The sequence below is a fragment of the Rhamphochromis longiceps genome, linkage group LG3 (genome assembly GCF_057381845.1).
Source record: "Rhamphochromis longiceps isolate RC_006_pf linkage group LG3, R_longiceps_female_GT1.1, whole genome shotgun sequence".
NCBI classification, from domain to species: domain Eukaryota; kingdom Metazoa; phylum Chordata; class Actinopteri; order Cichliformes; family Cichlidae; genus Rhamphochromis; species Rhamphochromis longiceps.
In genome coordinates this window covers 16,558,158-16,574,248 of record NC_140559.1, presented here as the reverse complement: position 1 = coordinate 16,574,248, position 16,091 = coordinate 16,558,158, and the positions used below count along the sequence as shown (strand labels likewise).

Sequence of the window (16,091 nt, the reverse complement as noted above, 5' to 3'; positions counted from 1 at the left end):
AAAGCAAGCAAGCCTGCAATCGGTGTGTGTGTCTTCTCAGAGGCACCCACCCGTGCGCACGTTTAAAAACTCTCTGAGTTGGTCTGCAGTGTCTTTTTTCTCTTATTTGTGATAGAACAAATGTCAACCCCTGACAATACAGCAGCGACAGCAGGAAGTGCGACCTTTGATGCAACTAGTCCACTAGTAAACTAGTAATATTTGTACAGTATTTTTCCACAAGAGTTTTGTATTTGTCTGGATTTTAACTGATTACATTTCATTAGTGGCTTTTCCCAAAGCTAGTCACCGATTGAAGTTAACCAAATCATTTTCAAATTATTCAAGGTGTTAATGTTGGACTAGCCTTTTCTTTGAACTGATTATTTACGAGCTTTCATAGGATCTCAGAAGCATCTAAAAGTTCAAAGATCTTTTCAAATAACATGTTTGCCAGTATGATTGTTAATTTACAAATTGAAGAAAGGCTAATATTTGCTGTGCAAATAAACATTTGTGATAGTCAGGCTCCTTCACTGTCAAAGGAAGAGTTAAGGAGTGGTCAGAGTGAGGAGACCACTCCCCCAATAAGAATTACTTATAACCTGAACAGAAACTAAACTAAACTTCACTTCTGTCTGATCATCTCACGATGCAGATCCTTGTGCTGATCCTTGGGATTGTGCTGCTCCCCAAAGGCAAGTTTTTGTTCAGTTATCTGTTCTTTTAAAGGAAGTGTGTACTCTAATATTCAATGAAACTTTTTTAAATTGCTTTTACAACATGTACAACCCAGCAATGTGTCTACTTCCTGTAAAGGATTTTTTTTGTTCTTTGTTTGAATCTATTTTAGTCAGTGTTTCATAATTTATCCACACAGTTAATGCAAGAAAACATGATTTAACTCTCTTTTTAAAAATATTTTGTGGTTTATCAGCCTGCCCATTGAAATGCTATGATTGCATACCTGGAACATCTGGAGTCTGCATTGGGACAAGAGATTGTCCTTCGTCCCATACTCGCTGTGGTTCAGCCAGAATTAATTCAAAACTGGGTAAGATTTTATTTGATAGTTCTTCTTCTTTTCTTTTTTGACCTTACTGAGTTTACAGTGTTTCCTCTTTGGTTTCAGGTGGTTTGGAAACTAAACGTGTGTTGAGAACCTGTTTTACACCTGATCAGTGCTTCAATGGCTCACTCAATCTCGGATTTTCCCAAGCTGTAATTAACACCATGTGTTGCACCTCTGATCTTTGCAACTCTCAAGATGTCCCTGGTAATTCATACCATGTTTCTTGGTATTGTGGAATAGTATTTCCTGTTGTGATAAATAACTAGATTTTATTAATTATGTGAAAAAAGTTACAAAATGAGGTTTAAGACTGTTTATTTTTTCACTCACCAAGTTCACTTGATGAGAAAGAATCCAGTATTTGCGTATCTGAAGTTTTTTGGCACTTGATGGAATAATCAATGAAAGAAATATGACATATATTTTTGTGCTTCATAGATTGGAGCATCTCCTCTCCAAATGGGAAAAAGTGCTTCCAGTGTGATGAAAAGGACTGCACCAAAACTCTCACCTGCAATGGAAATGAGGACTACTGCATCTCAGCAGCAGGTAATGGGCCTACAGCATTACGTTTCTGCATGTTTCTTCTTTTCTGCTTAGAGGAACATTCAGTGATTCTTTTTTCAAACTTGTAGTTGAATAATTTTTGTTTTCTCAGTGAATGCAGGAGTGACAACTACTAAAGTAAAGGGCTGTGCCTCCAAGACGATTTGTTCACATTCACAAACTGAACAGCTCTCAGCAGACATTGGAGGAGAAATCAGCTGCTGCCAGGGTGACCTCTGCAACAGAGCCAGCAGTACAACAGCCCACCTCCTGCTTTTTGTGTCCCCGCTGATCTCTTTGGTCTTTTTCTCTTAGCTGACGGGAAAAAGATCACAGTCCACTTTTCTTTAAACCACTTATTTACCAAGAGTTGGATGAAAATAGAGTTTCATGAATAACAGTCTTTACTTTTTACCCTTCCTCAAATATTTTAAAATTTGCTCCTTTAATTTCTTTAAGTCCTTTATACATTTATACTGTTTTCTTTAACATTTCTAAAACATTTTGACGTACAAAGTGTGTATACTCATTATTGTGTTACTTGAACTCTCCCAGCAGCTTCTATGAATGACACGCACACTGATGATGTAGATGTAGAGTCAATGTTCATTTGAATGTGACAGCTTCAGTCTTGGTGACACATCAGATTAACCTGTACTGACACACAACTGTTTTAGCTGATCTTGGCTCTGTAGAAGCTTTAGCACCACTTCTTAAAAGATTTCAGTGAGTCTATGTAGATATTTAAGCCTGAAGAATTTTTGTGCCTTGTGGATTAGAGAAAATCTCAAATAAATGTATACCTGTGCACCCAAGTCTTGTTCTTTTAAGAATCTAAAGATATATGTTGTACAATCATTCAATTCTGCAAAATATCAGCGAGATAATTACAAATCTTCAAACATCATCTGGTTCCAGTTGCACAACATGTGTACATAATTATACGTACAGTACAAGCCAAGCAGGGAAACATAGAGAGAGAGGGAAAAAAGACGTTTCCACCTCTGCCAAGAGAGAAATTTTAATGAAGCTGAAATATCAATCAAATGAACGCAATTAATAAGACAACAATTCAGTTCTTTAAAGAAGTTTTAACACAGTCGCTCAGCAAGATCAGGATTAAAAGAATAATGCAACACGGCTGTTATTCTTCTTTAATTGTGGAGATTTCTAATTAGTATTTAAGTATCTAGACCCAAAGCACTGCGCTACGGACCCCGTGAAGCCTTACATCTTTGCCCAGTTTGTTGTTTATCTTTGCAAGCAACAGATGAAAACTACACTGCTACATTTAACACAGAGGTCACATTATGAGTGACTTTGTGTTACACAAATAAAATGGATAATGTCCACATGAAGAATTCTTTAAAATGTCATATGTTACACACTTTGATTAAAAAGAATTAGGCAGCTTTGTGAGTCTGCCTTTACTGTATCTTCTGCAATATATAAAAACACTTTCATACACTTGTACACAGTTTCTTAGGTGCACTGCAATATGGTGAGTGGCCTGGCTTGTTTCAAACTCGAAACACCGATACTTCTTACAGTAGCATAGATGAAATAAACATAAACAGAAGATGTGATTCCCAGGTCTGAATCCACTGTGATTACAGCCCAGTACAGGTGGAGATCCACCACAGCGCCACGAGGTTTCCACACGAACGGGCAAATTAGCTCCAGCTGCTAATCTGTAGCATCATGGCTAATCTACATCACTACCAGTAATATACAGTAACCACACATAATGGGAATTAACAGCCAACTTTCACACATTCCCTGCAACCGTGTGGACTTATCTCTAGACCAAGGTCAAACTATTTACTGTTTTTATCTCTTTACCTGCAAATATATAGACATAGTATATTGTTACACACTTGTAAATGTCTCATTGGAGACTGGCACACACATTATTTTGCAACAACTAAAGAAAAGAAAATATTTGAACCATCAGAACATTTTAACCAAATACAATATTGTAAATAAAAGATTACAGGGGCAGCGTTTCTTGTTTTTGTCAATAAAGCTTTTCATGTCCTTACAAGTATTTTTTCTCCTGCTTAAAAATTTGGTTAGTGACAGTCCCTGGATAAGCAGAGGAAGATGGATGGACTAAATTTGCTTAGTCCATCCATCTTCTATAGAGCTGAGGTGTCAGATTCTGTGTAATATTATGCCACAATCCTGTCAGGAATCAGGATGATTTTGTTGTGTTTTACGCTTTGGAGGGACAAAATAACGTCAGGTCTGCTGGATTAAAAATTATTTTTGTGAGATCATGCTTATGTGAAACTAGTGGAGACGTTTCTACATAATACACACAAACAGTTTGGACACAGCTTTTCATTTTATGGTTCTTCTTTATTTTGTAGATTGTCACTGAAGGCACCAAAACTCTAAATGAACACATGTGTAATTTTGTAGTAAAGAAAAAAGAATGAAATAACTATAAATAAATATGTTTGGTTATGTTTATGTTATATTTTTTAAAATAGTCGACCTTTGCTTTGATTACTGCTTTGCACACTCTTGGCACTCTGTTGAGGAACTTCATGAGGTATTCACCTGAAATATTATTGTTATTATTATCTTAAAGTAATATTATTATTGCTTCTAGGCTGGACTAATGTAGTTCATTATTATCAGGATGTCCTAAAAATTAACTCCAAAGGCTGAGTGAGTTCTGAACAACCAAAAAGCTCAATCAGACCAATGTTTTGCCACTAAGCAACATCCTCCAGCAGAACTCTATGTATCAGGTTGGTCCTGATGCACAAACATGTTTTAGATGGACTCAGCGGTTTAACATTAAGCTGTTATTATGAAAGAAAAAAAGTTTTGCTCTGACAGCTTTTCTGAGAGATCTAATAAGATCCGAAACACATTGACCTCTTTGTAGAACATTATTAAATAAGCATATTATTTAACCTTTTAAACATTTTAAACACTGGGTTGTGAATAGAAGATGGAAAAACAAAACAACTAAAACAAAGAAAAAAACTACGCAGCACACAAACTCTGGAAAGGGGACCTTTATGTCACTGAGCACATTATTATGTATGCATTAACAAATAACAACTTAATAAAGACATTACACTCTTAATTTGTTAAGAAGCATGAAGATCGAGTGATCTTTATCCAGAAGTGGAAATTATGCTTGTGGCTAAACCATTGTACAAAAACTTCAACCATCCAGCATTAAACGTATTTACAATGTGTCAGTAAAGAGTGACTTGCACTTCTAGCCTGTGTGTAATGACCCCACAACACTGGACATTATATTTCTTCATTTCCACTTAATACTGTACAGCTGCTGTTATTGTACATATATATTTATATTTCTTCATACATTCTTATATATTTCTATATTGTGTATTTTGTTGTACAGTTATTTTATTTTCAACTTTAATTTATATTTTTTATCTTGACCCTTTTAAATTTTCATATTTATTTCCTATCTTATTCATAGCCTTTTTTTTCTTTAGGTCACGAGCAGTCGTGTAAGCATTTCACTGCATATCGTACTGTGTATGACTGTGTATGTGACAAATAAAATCTGAATTTCAATTTGAATTTGTTTTACATATTCCTCATGTTCTTTAGTTTAGCTTTCCCAGTTTATGTTTTGTTAGTTCCTTCCTGTTCCTTGCCTTCTATTTATGTTTTGTTAAGCCTTCAAAATAAAGGCTTCCCATTTGTTATTCATCTGCCCTTGCTGCTGTGCCTGCATTTGGGTCCAGAATCTCCTCACGCCGTGCCGTCTGCCTCATCAGACGTGACTATATGTTTTGGCTGTATCAGTAGATCTAATAAATAAACACATTTATTAGGAGCACGAGCCAAAGAATTTCATAATGGGTAAATGTGACTACGCTTTTTATCTGTACATGACAATAAAACTTGAAACTTAATCCTGATTGAAATTTTAAATTAGAAAAAAAACTGAAGTTAACTGAAGTGCAGCCAGCCTGACCAGGAACTACAGTCAGCTTTATGCTGACATGCTGATATTCTCTGAGTGTATTTGCTGTCTCTAACAACCAGTTAGCAGTTTGCAGATCAGTAGTAATTACTCTTGCGTAGGTTTTTCCTTGTTTTAAATTTTTCCACTACTTATTTATTTGTGTATTTTTCTAATATATCTCTGTTTCACTTTTTCTTGCTGACCCTTGTGCTGCTGTAACATGTGAATTTCCCCAGTGTGGGATTACTAAAGTCTGTGGCTATGCCAAACCAGAATTTAAAACTGCTTTTCCAATTCGCCTCTCAAAATTTCTGATTTACAGTTAAGAGTGTGGCATGTGCACATGACATGTTTTCACCATTTGTAAGCCAGAAGAGTGACTGCTCTTGAAGCCTGGTTGTTGCACAATACTAGTACTCTTACTGCTACTACTTCTTGTTCTACTAGTACAGCTACTGCTACTGCACAAGCACCTCAGAGGGACATATGCAACAAGGCTTGGAGGTCAGACACCTATAGGGCCTGCAGGGTGGGGATCCAGGTGCCACATGGTGTTGCAGCTGATAAAGCCATAAACTATGCCCATTTTGTTGAAGTGATCACCAGTTTGCTGGGTTTTTTAGAGACACAGAGTGAGAGCGATCATGTTCTATATTACTGTTTTTTAATGGATTTTCAGAGCTGTTGATTTATGAAGCAGTCTTCATGGAAACATGTCAAGTCTGTTTTTGGGATTGAGTGTTAAATTGTCAGTTTTAATAAAACCTGCATTTTCCTGCAATGATACTGGAGAGCAAAGAAAAGTTAGACGATGTTTATCCAGCTCTTCCAAAATGTACCTCACAAACATCTGCTGGATCCTGAATTCAACATTCTAGGGCCTATGAACAGGTTAACACTGAATGTTCTACGAATACTGGCCCAAAGGTAAAAGGTGAGAATTCCTCCGGTAAAATCTTTTCTTTTTCTTTTTAAATTGTAAGAGCCTTCAGGCACTATGGCAACAGGAATGCAAATATTAAAATGTGACGAAGAAAAGCTTGAAAATAACATTTTCACCCACAAGCACAAAACCAAGAGCCCTAACATGTGATTAGTTTTGACTTGCTGCTATAACTAAAACATCACAATAACTTATACTAACAAACAAAACAGTGGCTGGACATCACAACGTAACCAAAATTACTGTAACCATGTCCAATGAACTTAAAAACTGTCTGCCTTCTAAACAGCTGCTTCAATTACTTCAGCCTTTTGACCTGAGAGCAGTTACCAGCTTCAAAATGACTTTTGTGACGGCAATGATGCAACGACCATTTTACAATTGAATGGGACTGAGTTGGCAATTACATGCAATGTCAGTGGCAATACACCTTGATTGAAAATGTTTGTGCAGAAGCAGAAAGTGTGGCACACTCAGCCTCAATGTGACGAGAAAAACAAACAAACAAACAAACAAATACAAGAAAAAAACACTACAGTACAAACTATTCCTCAAAAGAGCCAAAGCTTTGAAATGAACATTAAATGCTATAGTAATGATGGCCCCAAATAGATTGTTGGATAACTCCTTCATCTGTGGCCTGGAAAATGCACATTCCCAAAATTAAATTCAACAGAACACTGGTCATTGCAAAGAAGCAGAATACTGTCAGAGAATGAAGAGGTGTTCAACTATGACCTCAACACATGGTCGTAATGCATGTAGAAGGAAAAAAAAGTAAAACACCTAAACATAACATCTTCTCTAACCCATATAGACATGTCTCTGTATCTCTTTCTCCCTTGGTTAAGGTGACGTTCAACCCATTTATTAGTAGATAACTACATTTTGCCATGGTTTAGAAAGGACGCTGAATAAAGCAGCATTTTTACAAAGTAATGACTGACGCAAAACAAGCTTGTCGATTTAGTCTGGTTTTTGGTTATTATGCTAATTTTGTCAAAAGCAATAACCGTTGACATACTAGCATCTGAACTGTGCTAAACTATGATCCAAAACCAGGACGTTAGCTGGATCCAAGCATTTCATGAATATTTTTTTATAAACTCTTCCAGGCCATACAGTATATTGTCTAATAAATAAGGTGGCCCCAATATTTATTAAATGTGTCCATTAAAAAGTGAAAGTGTGGCATGTCAGCATGTAGATAAAATAGGATGTCATAGCTAAATAGTCTAATCATTTTCAGTTATGTCTATTCATTTTAGAATAAAAAAAAAAACATACACACTGGGGGCTGCCAGTGGTTTCCCCCAGTCACCAGATACACCAGATACACCTGTGGCACAATTTTGAAAATCTTAGATCATTTTCACCTTGAGAGGTCAAGGTCACCAAGATTAAAAATCTTTTTAGTAGCTGCACCTGTGGGATGAATTTGACAATCCTACATGACTTTGTTGTTCAGTTGTCCACGCTGCCCGTGGCCTGAAGCTCCATAAAGCACCCCTCCAATAGCCAAACCCATCTGTTCTCTGATTGGATAGTTAAATTTGTGATTGACATGAGATTGGCCAATCAGATGAAAGGAAGAAAAATAGGGTCAAAGTTCGTACTTGTAACTTGAAGCTTGAGTGCAGAGTTTCACACGTATTTTTTGGCTAAGTCCACACACAAATTCTTTTTACGCATATAAATCCTGATTTACAGGCACAAAACTGATTACAAGTACAAAATATCCATGACCACAATTTGAGCCCATATGGAAGGGCAATAACACAGTGCTGAGGATCATTTGATGCATGCTTGAAAGAATGAATGAATGATCAAGAAAACATCTGGGAATTTTGAGAATACTTGGCTTGATGCATACTTTGAATTGGAACAGTTTTTGGTTTGAGACTGATGACGTAATCCAAGTCCACGGTGATGCAAGTACACACAAGTAAGTTTTTTGGGAAATGGCCAGTATCTTGTATCTCACCCTCAATTTTTTTAAACACAAACAATCATAGAGGAAATGAAATGGCAAAACAGGTTTTGTTCTTTTAGAGGAAGTAAAAGAACTGGCAGAAAGAAGATGGTGTGAATTCTGCTGACACATTTTGTTTCCCAGAAGGAGCAGTCTCTTTTTGTTTTATTTAGTTTATTTTAGTACTCATCATATTATCATCTATGTGGATGAATACCAGGCCTGCAAAAATCAGGAGGAAAATTTAAAAAAGAAGTGAGACAAAAAGAAAGCATAAAAAGAGGGGATGAAGCCAACAGAGATGCTGGGTCTCCAAGTGCTACATCTGTAACAAAACACACTCAATGGATGGAACTACCCCAGCAAAAGAGCAGGGGTGCCAGAGAAACAGAGGCAACTGGCAGTCCAGCATGAGCCAAGGGGCCCAGGACACAGGAAAATCTCTCTACTGTCACTGCAGCTTCCTGCAACTTCTGAATGCTGGTGGACTGTCTATTACACACTTTGCAGTGATATCGAGTTAAATCTTAAGGAACTTGTGTATTAACTCAAAAACACAGAATAGGCCTTTGTGAGGTGAGGCATGATTGAATGTGGACAAAAATCAGCTAGATGAGTCAAAAACATTACACTTGTGTGTAGTGGTGCAACGGATCAAACATCTCACGGTTCGGATCGGATCACGGTTTTAAGTCACGGATCGGATCAATTTTCGGATCAGCGAAAAAAGAAAAAAAGACAAAATTTTAACATTTACTTATTAACTTATTTAAATATATTAAATATTTTTTGCCTATTAAAAAAATTCAACTCAAGACTCATTCCACGCAATTATATAAAAACAAATTAAGGTGCAATATAGGGCAGTACAGGGCTTTGTATCTACCACTGCACTGTGATATAAGGAACTCTCACGGTCACGTGGCTTTCCGTTGACCTGGAGGTCCACCCATTTGTAGTTGGGCAACAGAAGATGCCTGGGACAGTTCAGCCATAACTTTAAACTATTCCTGCTCATATACAACGGATCTTCGGATCATGTTGTAAATGGGCTGAACTGAGGGCGACTGCACAGCAGGCTGAACTGCTACAGGTAGCGGGGCTAATGGCTGAGCTATGGGCTGCAAAAGAGATTGTGAAGTTGGTCCACTCCCACCCGAGGAGTGGGTACAGGTGCGGAGGTTAGCGTTGTCCTGGCGGACCTCACCTCGGGGGTCGGTGCAGATTTTGGCAGCGACTGGACAGCTGCTGTCCACACCCAAGGAGCTGATACGGGTGCAGGGACCAGCCGGCCCCAGAAACTGAAGCAGGGACCAACTGGGCCCCAGCCCCCCTTACCTGGGAAACTGACACAGGTGCAGGGGAGTGGCGGACACCTACTCTGTATCTGGTGTGGTCTGCTAGACAGACCCATCAATGAGACTTTGTAAAAGCAGCTGGTCTGAGTGATGTGATCAGAGTGCAGTAGATAATGTCTGACAGCAGTTTGAAGAGCAAATGGATTCTGTTCTGTTCTTCACTCATCACCTACCTGACAGCTGACACCTCACACCTGTTTCTCACCTGCAGGTCACACAGGAGGACAAGAGAAGGATGGATGCAATAAAGGACATCCTGGACTGAGAGCAAGTCTCTCTGTTTTGTTTTTTTTGCTCATTTTTAAAAGAATATTTTAATTTGAAAATCTGAGTTCACTCTGCTGAGCTCACAGATCTCAGTGTCATGAATGACGTCTATTTACCGCTGCTATGAAAGTTAAATTATTTCACAATGAAACAGCAAAATGAAATGTTTAGAACAAACACAACATCCTGTAAAAACTGTCATTGTTCTTTTTGTACAGAGAGCTTCCTCTTCACCTCCATAATTCATTCAGTTCATTCACGAAAAAAAGCCCAGACAAAACACACAATAGAGTAAATCCAACTGTGATCAACAGTGGTATTTTTCTTTCTTTGTTTATCAAATCTTCTCCTAATATGTTAATAATGTCAATAAACCTTATTCATTACAACTGCTGAAACCTTAGTCCCACCTTCCAGTTTGTATTTGTGCTTCAATCCCTTTTCTTCATTTTAACAGGTGTGTTTGCATTTGTGTTAGCAGTGAGAATGTGGACATTCTTTTCTTTGGAAATAAAACCATTCCTATTGCAAAACTCTGACAGTGTGACAGTGGTGGAAAGCAAAGAAAAAAAAATCACCATGTAAAGAAAAGGGTGATGATGACCAGTTTTGCATAACCCAGAATTCAAAATGTACAATAAGCCTGTGGGTTCAGTGGGAACCAGGGGCGATTCTAGGATCAGAGCTTTGGGGGCGCTGAGCACCCAGAGAGCTGCCCATCCAGGCAAGGTGGAGTGGATTTCTGTTGTGCCTGTCACTATTACCTGTCTGTTTTCGTATCTGGTTCTTCCTGACCTTGTACTTCCTCCTCAGGTTCCTTTCCTCTCTCCCTCTTTGGACTGACAATCATACACAAATAGATTCAATTAGATGAAAAAATTACATTAATATGAAAAAACAAATGCTATTAAGATCACTAACAAAAAGTCCTCTCTCAGTGTACTTTCAACCAAAAGGCAAATAACCAAACCACATGTAAGCTATAAATATTGAAACACCGATCCAACATTATCCTTTATTGACAGGTCATTTGATCTTACACTTTTACCTGAATGTTGTTCCTGGGTTTAATCTTGGCACATGCACATATGACAAAATAACCAACTTCTCTCATTACATTTCAAACAGGACAAAACAAAAACAGGACAGTGGTAACAACAGCAGGCTACAGACAATTTTAAGTTTTAGATTTTAAATAGGCTGTATAAATTTCAATGGGAGCAACAGGACGGCCAAATGTCGCTGAATTTACTACAGAGCAGGACGGATTGTAGGGTAGCAAACATCGTCGGAAAACACGTTTCCAACACTGCAGGTTACCTGGTGTAATGTTTTTCAGCTAAAAAGAAACATGGTCTGAGTCCTACCTAACTATATAAAGAGTAACTGAAGGTTAAATGCAGCTAATAGGTCCTGTTTTAAGCCAGGCTCTCACACACACGTCTCAGCCACTATCGCTCTGGCAGCAACGACGCTAGAGCCAGAGCAGAGTGCTTCAGCACCCCCAAAAAATGGGCTAAAATCGCCACTGGTGGGAACAGATAGGAATCAAGATCATCTTTTCTAGACTAATGAATTTATGTCCTGTAGTCCAGGAGGACAGTGTGAGTTTGGGGAAGAACAGTTCCTCCAGCAACAATAACTAAAGTCTATAATTAGATCAAAGATCAACATAATAACAGTCCACTGCCTTCCTCTAGATTAGCTGAAATAATGAAAACCACACGTGCCAGAAAAATAACCTCTAAACTTTATAAGTTCATTTAAATAATATAATAATAACAAAACTACAGATAGAAAAGTGGGGCAAAGGCTGTACCCCATCTCTGACTTCTGGACAGAAATCTGTAACAATATGTTCGAAATGACAAATAATGCAAACTTACAAGTATAAAAGTACAGGTATAAACAGTATAAAACAGCTCATAGAACACACCTCACTCAGAAAACTGTTTAAGCTGAGCCTATCACCAAGAAAACTGGAAATAATCACTCCACCTTAAACACTTGTTTAATATACAGTATTCCTGCGCCACATGGTGGCAGTCAAGTCAAAGTAAACTTTATTGTCATCTCTGCTATACACAGTACAGAGAGATGAGACGAAGAGGCTCCAGTTACATCAGTGCAAAAAAACCAAACAATAAATATAAGAAGAGTCGGAAATAAATATACACTTTAGGACTCGGGGTAAAGGGATCAATAACAATTTAAAATTTATAATTTACAGTTTGATGATTTAAAGTCTCACACACAACCCGTCAAAAGGGGAGGGGCCAGCTGCTTCCAAATAGAGCACATTTCATTTATAATGTTGTAAATACGAGCCCATTATCTATTCATGATTTGAATCCTGGGTTGTGTGAAATCCCAGAAATAAACCTTAGACAAAGCAAATCTTTGAACTAAGGTGTAGGTCTATTAGATCATGTTGTGGTGATCCTCGGGTTGAGGGATTTGTGTTCATACTGGAGTGCAAAATTAAAACCAATGGAAGATGGACAAGAAAAGTTCAACGCCATCAGGTGCTTAGTTTAGAAAAAATAGAAAAGAAGAGGAGGAGAAACGAGCAAAAGATGCAGGTAAGAAGATTTGTCATTGGATAATGGCAGGTCATCCTGAAACGATCAGAATCAGAATACTTTATTAATCCCTAAGGAAATAATGTGGGTTACAGTTGCTCCAAGAAGAAATGGTAAAAATAGTTAGAGAACACCTTCATTCATGGCTGTCTGTGAGCTCTGACTGACCTCAGCCTCCATTTTCTACAGGGAGACGCTCAGAGAGGCTTTCGGTTTCATTTCACAGGAACAGCTTTGCTTCTGTTTTACATGCAGGTGCTGCACAGAACACACCCTGTTCAACCTGTTTGTGTGACTGACTCCAGCTCAGACAAAAGGCTGGATCAGCTGGTTCAACAGGTCAGCAGTTTTTATCTTTTTCATCTATGCAAAATCCAAACAAAGTCCTGTACATAGTGTTTTTAGTACTGAGGTGAGTCCATGTTTGGGCTTTTCATTCATTTCTACAGCATTTGTCATCCCTGATAACTTCATAAAGCACAGAGACAAAGAAAAAACACTTTGAACAACTAAAAATAAAAGTTAATGACACATCAAAATAAAATAAATAAATAATAGTGATAACAATAATAATAATCATTAAACAGGAAGCAGACTTTGGAAACGCTCTGAAGTTTCTAAAATTTGGAATAAATCAGGGTCAGACATGTGTGAAGGTCTAATGAAGTCTTCTGGATGAAAATTGTTATGTGCAATACCAAAAAAGTAGATTCTGTTCATCTGGACTTTACATTTGCACAATGACTGAAACCAGCGCACTGTTCTTCTAGTGGCACGCATCAAGAAACATTATGTTCAATGATCCAGTTTGACCTCATGCAGGCAGTGCTGTTATACACAGACTGGACAACAAGCCTATTCAAATGGCGGCCCGCGGGCCAAATGCGGCCCAGAAGCAACCTGCGGCCCAGAAGCAACCGGAGTTGTACTACCATGAGGGTCCTGTACAGCCCAAGAGAGAGCTGCAGCAGCTTCCCTTCGTGTTTGCTTCTTGGCGAAGATGAAAAGGCCTTTCACAGATTCTGAAACAGCGAAATACTGCATGCTGGCCGTGGTGGATGCGGTGAAAAGTGATGAAAAAATTAAAGTAAGTGTGACATCTGCTATTAAAAACGTACCCCTGTCAGACAGTTCAAATATTCGTAGAGTTGAAGTTCTGGCGTCAGACGAGTTTGAAATGCTGTTAGATGACCTGAAGAAACAGTCTGTTTTTTGGATGGGAAATTGCTCGGCTTGCTACCGTTAGAGGGACACACAGCTGGCGAAATAATGTTTGAGAAGATTTCAGCTCTTTTTGAGGAAAATGGTCTGGATATGAAGCGTGTCTGTATACTTGTGACGGATGGGGCTCCATCCATGGCAGGAAAAGTGAGTGGTCAGCGAAATGTTTATTTTAATTTGAAAGGGAATTATCAAAATGTTTTTTTGTTAATATTATTATTATTTCAAATGTGCAAAAAATAGTTTAGTTATAGCACCCTTTTTTTTTAAATGGACCTTTTGGTGTGAATTTGTGAGGTCACCAGATTTACAGGGGAATAGGAATAAAAAAATTACTTGTTTTTCAATACAGTTGTGTGGGTTTGAAATTGATCATGATCTGCTGCTTACTGGCTTCAAAACAAATATCTGGCCCAGATAAATTCCTCGGATTGAAAATCTGGCCCAACTAACTTCGTAGTTGAATAGCCATGCTGTACAACTTAATAACAGTGTTGGAGTATTAAAGTAAATCTACTTTAAACCATGAACTGTCTTTTTTCTGAGCATTTCCAGAGTGATTTTTGATTAAATCAAATTGTTTGTGTCTTTTTTGTCACAGCAGCAGCCATCAGTGACAACAGCACACTAAAGCAACACAACAGCAGCTTAAAATGCTCAGAGGAACAATTCATTTCTAATGTCTGAACAGTTAGTAGTTTATGTGTTTGAGCTCAGTCTAAGAACTTTAAAGTACAAATCATAAGTTTCAAACAAACAACATATAAGGACATAAGATGGAAAGGAAACAAAAACATACAGAGGTGTGAAACAATGTTTGTCCCCTTCCTGGTTTCCTATTTTTTTAATGTTGTCACACTTAAATGTTTCAGATCAAACACATTTAAATGTTAAACAAGGAAAAACCCCAAATGCAGTTTCTCAATAGAGGTGTTTGTTATTAAGGGGAACAAATCCAAATCTAAATCGTCTCTATGCAGACTTATAGAAAATGTGAATAAGGGATCAAAGTGTCTGCAGAGAGCCGTCATGCACTTGATAGCATGACTACAGGTCGGCCTTGAGCCCTTAGGGGCCGACACAAAGCTCCGACTGTATATCTGCATGTCTCAAACACTCCATTTGTCTGCAGGCTGAGTGATCTGAACGAGCTCAGCCTCCATTTTCTACAGGGAGACACTCAAGCTGTGTCCCAACTCAGGGTCTGCACGCTTGAAGTACGCGCACTACGCGTACTACGTACGGTGCGTACTATAAGTACGAGAAGTGCGGAAGTGAGAGGCTTGTGAAATGGGGCGGTATACGCTTCGTCGCGCTGTTCAGGCTGCCTAGCAACCATGATACTAACCGCGAGACACGTTACATACAGCTTTGTTTGACAGAAATGAAATGAAGGAGAAAAATGTTTTGTTGGTCATTCATTTTTGTCATGACATCACTTTAGTTGAGTATCTGAGCCTGAGACCACAGGACTGTAAAACATGATAGTTGGGCTTCATTTCTGTGCTGAACAGTCATTTAAGATTAGTTAGTAAATAACAATTAGCTAATGTTGTTCATGAGACTAAAGTCATCTCACTGTGGCAATGTAAATATAATATGGCCAATATTATAGTATTTTCAGATTATTATGATATATACACACACACACACACACATATATATATATATATATACACACATCACACACATATATACATATATACATATATATATACATATATATATACATATATATATACATATATATATATATATATATATATATATATATATATATATATATATATATATATATATACACACACACACACACACACACACACACACACACACACACACACACAGTGGGGCAAAAAAGTATTTAGTCAGCCACCGATTGTGCAAGTTCCCCCACCTAAAATGATGACAGAGGTCAGTAATTTGCACCAGAGGTACACTTCAACTGTGAGAGACAGAATGTGAAAATAAAATCCATGAATCCACATGGTAGGATTTGTAAAGAATTTATTCGTAAATCAGGGTGGAAAATAAGTATTTGGTCAATAACAAAAATACAACTCAATACTTTGTAACATAGCCTTTGTTGGCAATAACAGAGGTCAAACATTTACTATAGGTCTTTACCAGGTTTGCACACACAGTAGCTGGTATTTTGGCCCATTCCTCCATGCAGATCTTCTCGAG

At 37.8% G+C, this 16,091-nt stretch overlaps 2 protein-coding genes across 2 annotated transcripts in view; one reads left to right on the top strand and one right to left on the bottom strand.

Moving 5' to 3' along the window:
* Positions 1-16,091, bottom strand: part of LOC146673177 (polymeric immunoglobulin receptor-like) — a 193,811-nt gene that overhangs the window by 139,318 nt on the left and 38,402 nt on the right. The window lies entirely within an intron of this gene.
* LOC146673179 (phospholipase A2 inhibitor and Ly6/PLAUR domain-containing protein-like) lies at positions 632-2,032 on the top strand. The gene is made up of 5 exons (XM_085402634.1): positions 632-677; positions 917-1,033; positions 1,112-1,255; positions 1,490-1,600; positions 1,710-2,032. The coding sequence occupies exons 1-5, from the start codon at positions 632-634 to the stop codon at positions 1,910-1,912; spliced, it is 621 nt and encodes a 206-aa protein (XP_085258760.1). The 3' UTR covers positions 1,913-2,032.

Bases quoted from the DNA above. Each gene is read 5' to 3' on its own strand.
- LOC146673179 (XM_085402634.1), top strand. From the start codon at position 632: ATGCAGATCCTTGTGCTGATCCTTGGGATTGTGCTGCTCCCCAAAG. The intron at 678-916 runs GCAAGTTTTTGT...GTGGTTTATCAG, and splicing joins GATTGTGCTGCTCCCCAAAG to CCTGCCCATTGAAATGCTAT. The intron at 1,601-1,709 runs GTAATGGGCCTA...TTGTTTTCTCAG, and splicing joins CTACTGCATCTCAGCAGCAG to TGAATGCAGGAGTGACAACT.